The following is a 17,020-nucleotide window of genomic DNA, read 5'->3' on the forward strand; positions in this document are numbered from 1 at the left end:
TCTTGTTATTTAAGTTAGTTTTTACTGTATTTATGATTTTAATAAAAACAATCTTAATTAAGATCTTTTCATTTGAAGGTGACTGTCAATGTCAATACTTTTTGTTCTGTAACCACGTATTGTATTTTTAATAAGGTAGCTGAAAGTTGTAAGCACGTACACTTTAATTTATGGAAATAGGCGTGGACTTGTAGTACCGCCTTTCTTCTCAGAAAGTTGTTGTTTTGCAACAACAACACTGGACACTGCTTGAAACTTCATCCGAGTATATTACAAACTCATGATTGTCAATGTGTAGTTTTTATCGATACAAATATTCATTGTAATTTTTATATTTCTCCCGTTGCTTTTTTTTGGTTGGACATATCGAAGAACCTAGTGAAAATCTTGAAACAACGGTACATTTTTCACAGTAAATAAAGGGAAGGTACCCATTACCAATTCCAACACTAACCAATCATAGAAGGGCTTACGTAAGCCTATGTTAGTAGTTGATGAGTTTTTGACAGTAGGTTGTCAATCATACTCCAACCAACATAAAAGCAACGCGAGAAGTTCTTCGCGAGAGAATGTTGTATTGAAGCTGTAAAGAGAACTTGTAAGAATACAGACAAGCCTTGAACAACAATTGTGTGTGCCTATTGAACTTAACCAACAACAGGAGTACACTGAGCTAGTAACCCCCTTGGTTAGACGAGAAACGTTCTAACAAATTGGAGATAAATTTAAGCGAAAGTACTGAAACGGAATGACGTACGCACTCGAGGAGCGCAAATATAATAACAAATCTAGAAGAACTTAAATATAAATTAACCAATGTATGAAGTCAGTTCATGGAATCCTCAATTGTTCAGAACGAGTCCAATCCTTGTAAGGGCAATCATCTGCAACTCCTGAGGTCAGCATAAACTTGCATAGGTATCTGTTAGAAAAATGCTTACTTGGTGTCCTCTGCTTTACTTGGTAGGCTTGAACCGAACGGAAGACGGACAGCTATCTACGGAGGGAAGAACTACTCGGCAACTGAATGCCTAACCAAGGGGCAAATTCCTGAGAAAGGTTAACACGAAGAATTACAAGTTGACCCCATGTAAACAATGTATTGTTATTGAGGAAAAACGTATTTTAAACATATTTGGTAGAAGGATCAGTTTCCTGGGAAACAATCCAAAACAGAACACCTGCTTATACCAAATCTATACCAGGAGAAAACAACATTTGATCACAGCTAGATCAGCATTATACTAAAGCACAAATAGAAGGACAAACTATTGAAAGTTTTAATATTTTTATCCCTTTGATTCGAATATTCCCGTAAATAAAGCATGTATTATATAACTTCCCAACACCGAACAATAGATAAACCGAAGAAAACCAATGATGAAATAATACAAGTGTGAGTTTCTACATTGTTCGTATTTTTATTGTTTAACATAAGTGTCAACGTACCGGTACCGTAGTGAAGGACAAACTTTACCGTTCATGACCCATCTTTCAGTCTTCAAAGTGACACACGAAAATGTTAGCAAATACTGACTGCCATCAAAAATAAAATGGCTTTTGTAGTGGCAAACTCTAACAAGGTCTTAAGAATATGTATTGTTTCATCAAGTGGCACATTTCAAGGCTTTAAAAAGCCAGCAGACATCCAAAGAGCACCTTATTCCATTGCTATGTTTGTACTTTTTGGACCAGTCTGCAAAACTAAAGGAGTCCTTAACAGTGTGTTGGTTGGTCGAAATTGGCTGAAAGATGGGTCATGAACGGTAAAGTTTGTCCGTCCGTACCGGTACGTTGATGACGTTTCTAATGATGAGGCTTGATGAGGCTTCAAGTGTCTATTGTATATTTTGGTCCAAGCAAAAATTCTCAAAGAACTTTTTACAGAGAGAAAATACTAAAAAAATGTATGTTTATACTGAAAAACTTGTAAGTCATGCGCCTATACGCATGCAAACAAAGTTGAAAATGGTTGACGCTACTTGCATCGCACCATGTTCATTCTCCAATCAGATTGGAGAATGTGATCGATTTTACAAGATGTTCTTTCCCGAGGAGTGAGAAGATCTAGGTACGAGATTACTCTTCCCATGTACCAGACCCTTGGGCGAGGCCGGCAACACGGGGGAGCAAACTGAAGACCCTGCGAGTGGGAAAGATTGGTTTGGTTTGGCAAATTTACATTTACATGTTTACGTTTACATTTACATTTACATTTACATGTTATTTGGACGGTAAAATCAACAGATATCACACCAACCGTAAAAATAAATAAAATTAGTAAATGAATAAAATACAGATATATCAATATATAAAATAATGATATAAAAGTCAAATAAAGAAAACTATATAAACTATATACTAATACTTAAGAAAAGCTAATAACCTATGTTTAAATATGTCCAAAGAGGTTGACGAAACAATGGCCTCTGGGAGGCAGTTCCAGTCTGCTATAGTTTTTGGGAAGAACGAAAATTTAAAGACGCCTTTATTTCCATATGACACGCGAAATTTAAATTGATGGCTTCCCCTCGTGCGACTCTCGGAGTGTTAAATTAAATATTGTCGGCTATCTAAATGAGATTGGCCGCTCTAGAATGTCAAAGTTACTCTGTCTTTTTATGAGTCTGCCTACGTATCCTAAGTATTTAAAGCCACTTCTACAAAGAAATAAAAACTGTCTCCGTCGCTTTAGAAGACAAGGGCAAAATTCATGCGAACGTTCAAACTTGTCTGAAGAGAGTTAACTTGCGAGAGCTGACATGACTCAAGATCAAGCGAAAGCAATAACTTCGAACTCTAACTGATAACTCTAAATATTCCGGTGATCAGACATGCAAGACTAGACGGCTTTGGTAACGTCTTGATTGAGGCTCATAACTGCAACTGGTCTCCGGCCACCAATGGGCTCTGGGTCTTCACCCAACGGAGATAACAGACGAACGCTGCTCCTGCGATTAGCATACCAAGCAAAAGCATACCAACAGCAAGCAACGCAACTTGCCACGCCTTCATGCCCTGTGCTGTAAGGAAAGAATGCAAGTAAAAAACCTGTGAGTCTGATGGTCAAAAGCCACAATGTCTTATTCTCTAAAGAGGTGCTAGAAATATGTTCCTTTCCGTCTGTTTCATGTTATGTATTAATTCGAATGTTGAGCTTGCTGTTAGTCGATCTTAAATGAAACCAGACTCTCCGTGATGAGCGATCCCGTGACCTTAATGATGTAAGAGTCAATAGTCGTGCTATTTCACGGTCATTTCACCCGTTCCTATTGTAAGGTTCGCCTGTGGTGTAGCGGTTATAACGTATACAGCTGTTTCGATAAAGGTTGTCCAAAAAAGCGTAAAGGCGTACGCGATAATGCCGAAAGGTAGCCTGGGAAATACCCAATAAATTTCAACAAAAGCTCAGAATCTGGGTGTTTCCCAGACTACCTTTCAGCATCGTCGCGTACGCTTTTACGCTCTTTTTGGACAACTTTCATCGAAACAGCTGTATTCAGAATGCAGGAGACTGCGGTTCGAGTCCTCGCCGCTGACCATGTTTTCACAAAGTACATTATACTTTGTTTTTTTATACATTTACTTGTTAAAAATTAAACCCACTAGTGGTGGAGGGTGCATAATCAAAATGGCACCTAAATAATTGGAATGAGCTCATTTCGTATCTTATTGCGTTTCGTACGCCCAACCTAGCCCACTTGTATAAACCAATTACTTTATCGCAGAGGAAGAGAAAAACTTTTGGATTCCTTTACCGTCACGGAAAACGTCAAACAATAATATATGACCAAACAAACACACAACCACAAAATAAATAAATAAATAAATGAGTAAATAAATAAAATACGTTCTCTCTTAAACTTGCAAAATAGAATTAGGCTCCGCTTCAGTAAATTCATATTTTAGACCAGTTGTACGTTGATACTGCCCTGAAATAATCCAAGACGCCCTAGTGTGCTAAACTGGTGCTCATTCTCCCACCTGTGGTCTGGGGAAGTACTGTGGTCGGAGGAAGCCCTTTTGTCAGAGGGAGCCGGCTCCCTTTCGGTGGGCATGACAGCTTGGTGGCGTCGTTAACCACGGCCAATATGACGTCACTAGTCTTCTGCAAGAATTGGAGCGTTTTAGGGGTCACCCTAGAAACGTTGTTGCAGTCTTCATGGTAACATGATCTCATGTAGCCCGTGTGGTCAGCGGTGTCACTAAGGAAGATTGCACTCAAGGAAGGAAAGCTGTTCCAGAATGGCACGTGATCACTTCGCAAAAAGTCACCCATGAGATTGTAATGAAGGTCATCTAGTTTAGAAGGCTGTCCATGGAGAGGAAGGTTCACTGAATACATCGTAGTTTTGTCATTCAGCTCTACACGTAGGTGAGGAAATAAAACAACATATAAGTTGACGTACAAGAAGGCCTGGATGTAACGCGCATGCGTGGGAACGAGTGGTAAGATGAAGGCTGGACGGGATACGTTTGACAGCGCGTTTGTGGCTCTTCACTTCCTAAAGAATTGTTCACCGGGAGCAACGAAAGCCCACTCCTATATGCAATTTGACGTTAAAACTATCCTCACTACCAAAACATCACTCTCTGCCGTAGCGAAACTAAGATATGGGAAGCAAAATTTAGCCTAGGCAAACCGGAACGTCGCCGAAGGGGTGGGGGTGGGTAAAAATATTCTACCAGACTAGGCAGAGCGCGTAACTTGGAAAAAGAGGCAAAAAAATAACCAGAATAATTTATATAAAAAGGCAAACGGGATCCCTAAAGAGCCATCCAGTAAATGAACTATTAACAGAGGATGTTTCAAGCAGGTAAAGAATTCTGCACGTCTGATTACGTGGGTTATTCACATTTCAAAGCTTGGCTACTAAGCATTCGCATGTATCATTTCACTCGTGTGCAAATTTTCCGATCCTCGAAGAACCAGGGGCAGCTAGTCGAGTAGGAGGGATTTTGGTAGGTAAAAGTTAACTACAATGTAGTAAAACTTGACTTAGCACAGTCAAAAACAACCTGCAAACGAGCTCGAAACACCCTCAGACGTTTCTCCATCGTAACTTCACCTTCCATCATTTCGCCCTAAATCTCTGCTAACTTGAACCATAATCTCATTCTATTCAAGCCTTTAAACATGACCGCGGCTCTTTTTTTTTTTTCACCAAAACAAAAACGTACAAAGTCTTACTATCCATCGATTTCACGTTCATGTTGTCGGATAGTGAGCTTGGGCTGCCAGTGTATTACCAAGTATTCGGAAGAAAAAAATCATCCTCGTCGTGGCCCGGACTGGAATTATTTACCTCAAGCTTATGACCTTTCGGGTTCGCTTCACAATTTGAACAAGAAGAAGATATTCAAAGAGAACGCCATTCTTGTTCTCTTTGCAACGGCCTTTGAAACCTGTTTAAATGATTTCTCAATTTAAATTCTATTTTCTTTTCATACGTAAATCACAGTATCAGGGGAACATTGACTACCTGTGTTCATGATCCATTCAGCACAAAAACTTATTATGCTTTTATTTTTATGGTATTTCTCCAAAGTTCTATCGGTTACTCATGACCAATTTGATACTATCTAACCCAGAATTCACTTGAAATTAGTTGCATGCTTCTCGGTAACCCTTGCAGTGGCAGCAGAACGCGGCCTCTTAACACCGTCTGCTCCCTCACAAGAGATGATATCAGCAAAAAACGAATAAAGTCATCACCAGACCAGAAACTAAAAGGATGGGCATTTGTGAAGATCACTATGCTAAGACTTTTAACTTTTTGTTACGAACGATCGATACTTTTACTTCTGCCAAAGCTGAACTCGTTTCCATGATCCCTACTCGTATAGCCTCCGCGGCTTCAGTCAGGTTTAAACAAAAAAAAAAACCTAGAGACAACAAGCGTTGAAGGTCACTATGAGTGGATCCTGGCCGGCCCTGCGAGAGTCAAATGGCTCTCGTTTATGGACTTGAAATGATTGTCGCTGCCTCAAAACCTCCGCAAGTTAACGACATATTGGGGAAGAACCACGAGCAGCGGCGCGATCTCGAGCGCGCGCGCAGCACGAGCGTTTGTTACGTGGGTGGTGTGCCATCAATGGTTATTCTCAACAAGCTCCTGAACACGTTAGACGATTGTTTTGGAGCTCAGTAAAAGACGCTGTAAATTTTGGCAATTTTCAGAAGATGTATTTCCAGACTTGGAAGAAAAAGTGTAATATTGAGAAGTAATACTTCTGAGGTGAGCGTGATGAAATTTTTTATCCTCTTTTCCTGATTTAAATTCAGTTTCGTTAATGAGCCATTTAGACTCTGTAACGAGCAATTTGCCGTTATTTAATGCTGGCTAAATCTTGGTAAATAAAACGGTTTCAATTTATTTTAAGATGATGGAACGTCGCACCCAACTCAGGGGTGTCGTGTTGGTTCTTATTTTAATCTGCAATGTTCTGTGCAATGGACGCTCAGTCGCACAGGATAACCAGCCAGGTAGGCCAAAGTTTATTTTCAATTTTTGTTCTACATGTTATCTTCTTGGCCTAAATACCGTATTTATTCAATGGACCGCCTTGGGCTCTTATTTTGATTTTGCGACCCGTACGGGTTGGCGGTTATTCGAGGTGGGCGCTTATTATTTCCCAAAATTTTCCCCAAGCGAGGGCATTTTAAAATAAGAGAATAACAAAACAAAGGCTAACAAGTTTATTTCGCTTCACCAAGACAAAACGAAGAGCAAAAGCTAACATAAATAAGCCATAAACAGCAATATAAAACTTTATTTACTACCGAATCTAAAACCAATTATATTTTTGAACAAAACTGACGGTCCTCTTACTTCACGCTGGGCTAGTACAGAAATGTTTTTTGTGAGGAGGGAGTAGGGTGGGCGCTTATTCGAGGTGGGCGGTTAATCGAATAACTCCGCTTCTTAGTTTTCTCACAAGACACAAGTGTCCTGTTTCAATATATCTGGTGAGAAAGCTGAAATGCAATGTATGTATATAAGGATCTTTACCGTTTGCGTGTGCTTAGAACATTGTTTGAGGTCCGCCATTGAAAAGAAAAGTTCCCTGAAATTAATTCACAGAGAGAAGACAAGCAAAAATCTTAGGGTTTAATTTTGCAAGATGGTAGAGCAGTAACATAATCAATGATCGACTCTATCTTATTGCCAAATTGTCATATTTTTTGCTTTTAATTAAAATTTCGACACTTTTTTAAATCATTTCTTTGTCCTTTGTAGACGCTACCTCAATCCCTTCCAACGCTTCTTCAGCTGGTTACCCTTCAACTACAAACAACAAAGAGAACGAAAATCAACCCTGGGCCGTAATAATCCTATTCAGTTGCTTCGGCTTCATTTTATTCGTTGGCTTTCTTATATGGCTCGGGGGCAAGGTGTACGTAGCCATATTTGGTATGCCTCAGCTGGTCGCGGAGTCGGATCAGATCACGTGGACTTGTGGCAGATGTGCAGACAACATATCCCTGTTTTCTGAGAGTGAGGACAGTGATCATCTTTTTACTAATGATGAACTTGAGCAGATTATGGAGGATTTTACAGAAAGAAGGAGGGCTTTTCTTGAAGGCGGTCGGCTTCTTCTACCAATGGTCATAAATCGTCAAAATTTTCAGCAATTACCGTTTTACGGAGTTGGTGACTTGGCAGAAGCTTTGGGACACACATCAAGAGATGAGCAGCCTCCACAGGAAACAGCAACGAAACTATTCCCGGCACAAACAAGACAGGATGTGATTGCGCGCCACTGGGCTAGGGAGAGACTTCGCCGTCAAAATTTGATGCGGAATGCGTTTCAGTGTAGAACCCCAAGTAACAGGCCGGACCTTCAAAGTATGATGAATTTCTATAGTCTTGGACAGCTTCCCTTCACTGGGGTTAGTAACTTGGCTGAAGCGATTCACGGCGAATCAGACTTAATCAGGAGGTACTATATGAGCCTTCTGCCCTTTTATGGAGTGCTGAACTGGGAAGACGTGGAGTTGCAAGAGTGTGCATGTTCTTCAGCGCCCAGAATTGAGATGTCTGTTGATATTGAGGCCGCTGTCTCGAGTCCCAAGGAACCGTTTTGTTCTGGAGAAGTGGCTGATTTTGTTCATTACGAAAATGAGATTTAAAACGAACTCACTCTTGCCTGATCCTAGAACATTGATATTTTATAATCTTGTTAGACTACAAAAAACTGAAAGAAAACAATTGGGGGTGTTTAGGGAGGGAGGGGTTGGACAGGAGAGTCCTTGGGTGGGGGGGGGGGGTGAGGCGGGAATGTATTTTGATATCAGCGGCTTTCAGTGTAAAATAACTGAGAAGGCCGTTATTTATCCAAATAATGATTATTAACAGAAGCTTCCTCAAACCTTTATCCCTTATACAAGAATCTTTTGTAACTTTTTACGTTCGTAGTTAGTCACTACAAATGACCTCCAACAACATTTTGGAAAAAAAATAGATTTTTTTTTAGTGCGGCGAAAAAAATCTGCAAACTGTTTTCTAGATTGTCAATTACAGAACCGTCCGATATAATGTTCCTCTGAACATTAATTTATTTTGCCCTTTGCTTGACTCATTTCCAAGGCCAGTGTTATCTGAAAACGAGTTAAACACTCGCTTAACTTGTACTGGCAGATATTTTTAAAAAACTTTTAAAAACTGTAGGTTGAGCCTCACTTGTGAGATGCAGCCTGAAAAGCAAAGCGTTCTCGTGGAGTATTCTGCACTAAAACTAGAAATACGTGACTCGCAAAACCTCGCGAAGCTAGGGGTAGGTGTACAATTGATTTGTAGTGAAGATAGGACCAACGGCAGCTAGAAAATGCCAATGGTCTCGTTTTTTACTACAGCGATGGAGAGAATACTGCCTCTCCCGCAGTGTCACCTTTGAACAGCTGCACCCTGGTGAAATTGGTTTGACCACACCCACGCTGTGTGATGTCATTCCCATAGACTATGAGAGTGATACACTGTAGTTAACAGCACGCTAGGGATGCAGCGTTAGAAATGTGAAGGAAAGGGGGGGGGGGGTGTGCCAAATCATGGAAAAAAATCGTGGAAAACCAACATTTAGGCAAAAAGAGTCCTGCGTTGGAAAGGAAGTACGAAAAAGTATTGCACCCTGCTGTTTGTGGAAAACTGACATATTTTTCCAGAAAGCTCCCCCCCCCCCCCCCTCACAATTGTAATGGTGCATCCCTTACCAGAGGGTTCTATAAATTGGATTGATCTCCTTATTCTTTACGGATTTGAGAAGTAGTCACTCAATAGAGTGTAAGCATTTAACAGAGCAAAATAATAGATATCATGGTATCTATTATTTGGTATTGTTTGGTATGGCACAACGGTGTCCCTTTCCCACCAATCCTTTCACTCACAGAAGTGAGCCGCATTATTTTAAATGCTCGCTATAATTTCAGTACACTGTCAAGCATACAGGTAATAAGAATTAAGAAAATTAAAAGAATAAGGGGATAGTGTTTTGCTATGAAACCAAAATCTCAGGAATAAAATTACTTATGAGAATTAGCTGTCATATGTTGGTAGTGAAAGGGTTGGTAAAAGTGTACAATATGTTGCAAATGATATTTAACAGAGAGCTCTCAGAAGGTGGTACATCTAACCATAGCTTATGGTTTTGCTCTCCAACCCTACAAACACCCCCCCCCCCCCCTCCCCATACTCATCAATAAGTACAACATTTGTTACAGTTGGGTTTGTAAAAGTGTACAATATTTTGCAAATGATATTTAACAGAGAGCTCTCAGAATATGGTACATGTAACTGTAGCTTATCTTTTTGCTCTCCAAACCCACTAACCCCCCCCCCCCCACCCCATTCATTCCATGCTAATCAATAAGTACAAGATTTGTTATAGTTGCAACTGCTTTATTTGCTTAAACAAAATATGTACATTGCAGTTGATTTGAAGTAGACAACTTTAGTTGGCAGTATGGGAAGTCATTGTAATTGAAGGGGTGCCTGGAAAAAAGCAGTAAGTGACTTCTGATAAGTTGCTAAATTCTCCTTTCAAATTTCCTAGCATTAGCTTGTGAAACAAAAGGAGAATTTCACCCTACATCAAAAGTCACTACGGGCCTTATTTTGCACACCCCTTCAATTATAACGGTGATGTAATTTTCTCTTTGTTATGAGTGCTCAGTGAATAGTTGCGAGGCAAGACTGGGGGAAAATTAACTGGATAAAAAATTACTATTTTTTGGGTAAAAAAAGTACATTCCTGTGAGTCTCACCTCATGACTATTCAGTAATGAAGTTGTTTTTACTGTCGCCTGGATATATAATTTCAAAAAGTAATAAATTACAAAAGTTATGTTTTGACATTGAACTGCAATTTTATTGTCACTTACCTTGCAGAAGAGGTTAGAATGGTTAGATTTCTGTTTATTCTACATCCATACTGGCAACACTAGCTGAACTAAAATGTATGAAATAAATTTAACACTGAAATGAAATCTTCAAAAATGCACGTTTCTTGTAATCACTTACCTTAAGAAGGAAAAAAATATGTAGCATTTAGATACTTGCTACATGAGATTTTAAGATGAGGCTTCATTTGTGAAATATGGGTGGTTGTTGATTGAGCAAATTAATGGCGGTTCTGATGTTGACGTGCGGTGACATCAGCCAGTTGTTGTAATCGTTCCTCTTCTCTTAGCCGTTGTTGTAATTGTTTGCTTTTAGCTATCGCCTGGAGTCTTTGAAAGGACAATGGCTGTAGAACTACATTATCTAAAGAGCGTACTCTAGAGAGTGCAACAAAACTACATCCTGCAGCTCTTTCTGCTTTTCCTAGGTCAATAACCGCTGTAGATAATGTTTGGCCTTGCGACTTGTGAATGGTCATTGCATAGCTTAAACGAAGTGGCAGTTGCTGTCTTGACAATCGTTGGCCTTCAGTTTCCCATTCAAATAGGTGTGGGGGTATGGGGACAATCTGAGGGTGTGTGTGCAGGAAAGGTGGTCCTGTGTAGTGCTGAAAATCCACCAATGCTGCAATAGGCAAACAGGGGGGAGGGCGCTCAGGATGGAAGATGAGGTCATGTACAACACCTGATGCACCATTACACAGTCCAACTTCCTGCCAAAGGTTACATGTAAGCATTACAGCTGCTCCTCTTGCGAGGAATATAACAGCCTCAAGACCTCCAGCATCATCTGATGTGGTGGCCTTTGCATTTCTGCCTGAATGAACAGCAGAGATGCGAGCAACTGGCGTTGCTAGGTTGCTAAGTTTCTCATAATTGTAGTTTGCTACACTTGCTTTGTCGAAAAATAACCGTGGGGCATCTGTGAAGTCGTCCATGTTGATGTGCTGTGGTGTACGTTCGCAAAGTTGTTGCCAGTCTGATTGCGTGCTCTGGCCATTTCGCATACGCATAAGAAGTTCTCGGAAAACTTCAGCCTGTGGATTATTTCCTGCCTGTCTAATGTTTTGCCTTAGCATCACAACTGTTTCAAAAAGAGTATATATTGAAAAACCATGTTGACCTAGAATTGAACTGGGCGATGTGGCATAAATAGGCTTGTCTCCAACAGGTGGCAATTGTGCGAAATCTCCAAGCAAGATCACTGAAATTCCTCCAAGTGGTTCATTAAGCTTACCTGTAGCCTGGCGCAGACGCTTATCGACCCAAGCCAATGTCCTCTGTCCGAGCATAGACATCTCATCAGTTATAAGGTAATGCTTGCCAGTGAAGCGAAGTTGTAATCGTTGTAGTGCTTGTCCTTGCAAGTCAGAATTGTTGTGGTTACGCACTGGCAGCTGCAACGCAGAGTGTAATGTGCAGCCCTGAATGTTGTATCCAGCAATTCCAGTAGTCCCTGTCAGCTTACACTTATCTCCTAGAATGGTCATTAATGCATTGATTAAAAATGACTTGCCTGATCCTGCTGTTCCTGTAATTATCATGCAAAGAGGCTGATTTGGCGCCTCACTGTTGAGAGCTTCATGATGCATAGCTACTATGTTGTAAGCAAGGCGCTGATCTACATTTAGTTGTTCTGGATTAACAGGCTGGTGTTGTCTCCTGTGTACAACAGTTGGGTCTTCGTGTGCTTCATTTCTCCTTTTTGTGATCCAATTTGCAGAGTCACGAACTAAACCAGGAGGCATTGTCCTTCCTGCTGTCGTCCAGTCAAAGTGGAAGTTTTGCTGACTGGGGTTTTCTTGTGAGACACTTTGGTCATATTCTTGATTTAAGCGGCACAGGAGCATCCACTCTTCAGGTTCTTCTTCATGCTGTGGTTCGTCATCTTCGTCATCATCCTCGTCTTGTTCTTCCTCAGTGTAATGTTGAGCTTGTTGTCGCTCTTGCGCCAACATGGGCATGTAATGTCCAGCGTTGTCCAATGCAAGAAATCCATGGTAACATTGTATGTGAATGTCATCTGAGTCTTGAAGTCCATTCCAAGCAGTATTAACTTCACCAGACCATGGTTTGTATTTAATCAGCTGATATTTACAGTACTTTCCATAGTTTGGTCCGGATGGATTAGGGGAAAAATTGGGAAATGTTCGAATGATTACTTCTTGTTTACGACGTTTGAGCTCTCCTTTCGAGACATAGTAAGCTGAAGCAAATTGAACCAAGTTGAGATCAAGAATATTTGGGGTCTGTTCTTGCCAGTTAGCTCGAACAGAATAAGCATCAAGTACTGAAGGGTCTAATGCTTCATCGCCTTGATTGTCATTTTCGTCTTGCCCTGTCCGAACTCTTCTACTACCATCTAATGACACACAGAGAAACGAGAATGTGGATGAGTACAATGGTTTTCCAAGAAGCAGGTGAGCGGTTTCTTGTGATCCTATGTCACGCTCTCCAACAACTTGGATCATTGCACTTCGCAATGCAGTTGTTGCCATGTCTGTGTCATGAAGCTTGTTTACACAGAGACTCAGGATTTCGGTGGCTGACTGGGATCTTGGTTCACCTTTAGTGGCATACTTAGCCATGTAGCGAATGCATTGGTCAGTATCAACAATGGCTTGAAGATCAACATTGGCTCTCCAGTGTTGTAGCATTACTCGGTTGTGGGAGTTAATACGACTGTCATTGCGTTTGGTAGTTAGAGTTACTTTAACTCGAGCTTGGGTTACTTCTTCAACTGTCAGTTCCTGGTCATCGCTGCCTGCTTTTCTTATCAGGTGGAAGTCAAGGGATGTTTCTTCTTGACAGTCCTTTGGGAAATTGAAACGGCATGCTGGTTCCTGTCCAGGTTTCTTCCTAAGGTAGTATGCTGTACTGCATTTTGTGTGGCGTTCAACTGAATTGACAAGGGCTTGATAGTCATCATTGAAATTTTGAAAGTTTTGAATTAGTGAAGATGATGGATGTGGGGAAGGGACAACCCAGTTTTCCTGGGGAATGGCCTCATTAATTGTGGTTACTAACCAGTCTGCATATTTGATAACAGTTGTTGTTGCTTGATGCCTGCTTCAATTTGGGGTTGAAAGTCAGCTGCCATCTGTTCATAGCTTGGTTGTTGTATTTGCAGTTGCAGAATCTGCTCTAGTTTCCACCCCTGAACAGCTGTGTTTACGAGGTTGCAGAGGCCTGGATCATTTGTAAGCTTTGCACAGCCATGTGCGTGTATACTGCCTCGCGCCTGCCACTCGAAACGATGCCACTTCCATTCTGTGTGCAACACTCGATCTAGCCAAACATTAGAAAATTCATCCAGTCTTGAAACAAAGTAAGAATCTGTCAAGCGTGGATTGTCTATTACAGCTTTAATGCGAATGGAGGGTGTGGCATTGTTTGGCTCCTGTAGTAGTCGGTGTAAATCTGGCCAGTAGTTGTCAGCTGCACTGAAAGTGAAGAAAAAGGTGGGAGCCCCTTTTTGTGCAATGAGAGCTTTCAGTTCCTGGTAGCGTTGATACCAGTACTGCTTTGTTCCTTGAATCTTGGCAACGTAACGTTGAAGGCGATTCATGAGCTGGTTGGCTGACATCTGTCCTACCATTTGACGAAGTTCCTCGATTGTTAAATTGGCGTCTTCTGGATTTTGCGTGAGATAGATGCGTGCTTGGGACAACAGTTGATGGCGTTGTTTCATGTTGAGTGCCCAATATGGAAATCGAGGGTGTGATGCAAAGCGCCAGGAAAAGGTTCCTGCTGTCAAACAGTCTACATACTTAATAAGGTGTTTGAAGCCTTCTGTTAAAGAAACTTCTCGAAGGCGTGTTTTCTTCGTGGGATCTCCTTTTCCATAAGGGAAAAGAGTTGGAAATGCCATAGTAGCCAAACCCGCTGTACGGAATTCATTGATAGGATCACCATCATTGGATGGCCAGTCTAAGGGATCTTCTCCATTGATTAAAGCCCTTATCGCATCCTGTTCTGTATGTTGAGATTGAGGAAGTGGGAGGAAGGAATGACTGTGCTGAGAATGTTCATCATCATCATTGTTCTGAGATGTGTCTTCTTCGGCAGTGTGTTCCTGTGCATTTGGCTGTGGATCCTCAGCTGTAGGGAGATCTGACGGAACTCCATCAATGGGTAAACAGTGGAGAGCTTCATAGTCAATTTGAATGTCAGCATAAAAGGGATTGTTATCCTTCAGCCATGTGATTGCCTCAAGAACCTTCTGTCTTCTAACTCTACAATCTCTGTGTGTGTTGTCAGCTCCATGTTTTCGAATTATCAGGTAAGGTAGTTGTGCAACATTAGGAGGAAGTCTAGAGAGAAAACCCTGAATGTTTTGGGGAAGATTTAAAACATGTCCCTTATAACCCCTTTGTCCTCCATGTTTCCGATAAACACACATAATTGGGCAAGCTCTTGCGATAAGCATCTCCTCAATGTCAGTTAAGCCTTGTAACGCTGTTGGTAAACAACCCGGATCCATGTCATTTTCCTGGGAGAATAATTTGGGGTTCCCCTTATCACGCTTACATCTTAGGCATTCAAAAGTCTGAAGTGTTAAACCAGTGTTTGTTGGCCAAGCTTCCTTACAGGTGACACATTGTCGGTGTTCTAATTTGTTCATTGCACGGTGGAAATTTTCCATCTCAGATTGAACCCATTGTTGTTCATGTAAAGGCTGTTCTGCATTTCTCCACCCGTTGGTAAGATAGCTGTCGCGATTATTTTGATCTTCTACATGTTCTAGCCTCTCGGTCTCTCTATACATAGCACCATTTTGTTGAAGCAATTGGAGTCTGTTTTGTCGTTCTTCATTCGTTTCAACTTCTATTCTACGAGCACTGTTGCCACGAGCGATTTGTAATCTGTCATGCCTTTGTTGTTCACTTTCTGCTTGTAGTCGTATGGACTGATTTCTCCGAAGCGTTTGTAATCGCAATTCTCGTTCCTGTTCGGTCTCGTTAATCAGTCGTTGTGTCTGGTTTGTCCGAAGCGTTTGTAATCTTAAATCTCGTTCCTGTTCAGTTTCATTAATTAGTCGTTGTTGCTGGTTTGTCCGAAGCGTTTGTAATCGCAATTCTCGTTGCTGTTCAGTCTCATTAATTCGTCGTTGTTGCTCGTTTGTCCGATGCGTTTGTAATCGCAATTCTCGTTGCTGTTCAGTCTCATTAATCAGTCGTTGTGTCTGGTTTGTCCGAAGCGTTTGTAATCGCAACTCTCGTTCCTGTTCAGTCTCATTAATCCGTCGTTGTGTCTGGTTTGTTCGAACAGTTTGTAATCGTAAATATCGTTCCTGTTCGGTCTCATTAATCAGTCGTTGTGCCTGGTTACTTCGAAGTCGATGTAATCGAAGCTCACGTTCAACGGAGGTTTCGTTATTGAAGCGAGCACGAGTTAAATCTAACCTAAATTGCCTATCTTCTAAAGTTTCTAATTCACGCCTACCTTGGTTGTACTGCCTGTGATACTCCAATCTGCGGTTCCTCTGCTCCTCTGTTTCTTCCTGACGGCGGTGTCTTTGCTGAGCCAAGCGATGTTGTCTTTGCTCTGTGGTTTCCTGATGTCTCCTTCTTCTTCGCTGCTCGCGCTGATTCTGAAGTCGCCCTTCACGTTGTTCAGGAGTTTCGTTGTTAAATCTCCCTCGGCGAATATGTCTTGTCCCATGTGCTTGCTCCTGTCGTTCATTTGCATCACAATTTGGTCGTGTTTCACCAATAGTAAACATTTTTCACTCCTCGATGAATTACACGTTCGGCCCGTCGTTCGGCCCTCAATGAATAAACATGAGAGTGCGCCTTTGTGACGCAGCGGTTTTCTTTTATAGAGTGACCAGTCGTAGCCGCTTTGACCGGTTGAAACCGGTTCTGTTGCATAGTAACTACGAATTGCGTATGACGCCGGTGGTGTTGCATAGCAACTACGAATTGACGCCAACAAGTCTGACGGACACCTTCAAAGATATAAACATATACACATATATATACGTATACTAGAAATACGTGACTCGCAAAACCTCGCGAAGCTGGGGCTGGGTGGAAAGCCCTCTTTACTCCAATCTCGTACCCAGAGTCTTCAGGCTTTTTGGTCAGCGGGGCAACGCCGGGAAGACTCTGGGGACATCGAATTTTATTACCGCAGGATTTCTGCGGTAAAACAATGGAAACCGTTTCGGAACAGCCAATCAAAAAAATTGAATTTTTTCGATGTCCCCAGAGTCTTCCCGGCGTTGCCCCGCTGACCAAAAAGCCTGAAGACTCTGGGTACGAGATTGTCTTTACTCGTATTGTAGCATCAAACGAGGAGATTAAAAGGCGCATAAGATTTTTTTTTGATGAGCATGGTGTTTTCGTAGTTCCACGGGCTAGTTTGCGGTTGAAAATCTATTTGTGACGCGACGCAATGTACAACGGGCGTGCAGCGCTGCCGTGTTCGATGAATTTATTTCCCACGGAAAATTATTTACCGCGGCCACAAAACGTGTAATTTCTTTAATGCAATCTTTCACAAAAAAGATTTCTAAAAGAAAGGGAAAAGATTCTGGAGAGATAGTTCTGTATCCAGTGAATATTGATAAACATTGCAGTTGAAATTTGATCATGCACGCGTATTTTTTTCGATGTATGC

General features: G+C 41.4%; 3 protein-coding genes across 3 annotated transcripts; 1 reads left to right on the forward strand and 2 right to left on the reverse strand.

Annotated features, from left to right (window-relative positions):
• Window positions 1-1,439: 1,439 nt before the first annotated feature.
• On the reverse strand, window positions 1,440-4,509 carry LOC146470933 (uncharacterized). The gene is made up of 2 exons (XM_085121463.1): window positions 3,985-4,509; window positions 1,440-3,023 (listed from the first exon to the last, which is right to left on the reverse strand). Exons 1-2 carry the CDS (start codon window positions 4,343-4,345, stop codon window positions 2,875-2,877), a joined length of 510 nt encoding a protein of 169 aa, XP_084977589.1. The 5' UTR covers window positions 4,346-4,509; the 3' UTR covers window positions 1,440-2,874.
• A 1,597-nt stretch (window positions 4,510-6,106) lies between these two features.
• On the forward strand, window positions 6,107-8,214 carry LOC146470934 (uncharacterized). The gene is made up of 3 exons (XM_085121471.1): window positions 6,107-6,239; window positions 6,385-6,487; window positions 7,242-8,214. Exons 2-3 carry the CDS (start codon window positions 6,385-6,387, stop codon window positions 8,132-8,134), a joined length of 996 nt encoding a protein of 331 aa, XP_084977597.1. The 5' UTR covers window positions 6,107-6,239; the 3' UTR covers window positions 8,135-8,214.
• Window positions 8,215-10,617: 2,403 nt separating this feature from the next.
• LOC146470935 (uncharacterized) lies at window positions 10,618-16,121 on the reverse strand. The gene is made up of 2 exons (XM_085121483.1): window positions 13,424-16,121; window positions 10,618-13,295 (listed from the first exon to the last, which is right to left on the reverse strand). The coding sequence occupies exons 1-2, from the start codon at window positions 16,119-16,121 to the stop codon at window positions 10,618-10,620; spliced, it is 5,376 nt and encodes a 1,791-aa protein (XP_084977609.1).
• Window positions 16,122-17,020: the final 899 nt, after the last annotated feature.

This window comes from Pavona decussata, unplaced genomic scaffold (assembly GCF_977016875.1).
Source record: "Pavona decussata unplaced genomic scaffold, jaPavDecu1.1 SCAFFOLD_109, whole genome shotgun sequence".
NCBI classification, from domain to species: Eukaryota; Metazoa; Cnidaria; class Anthozoa; order Scleractinia; family Agariciidae; genus Pavona; species Pavona decussata.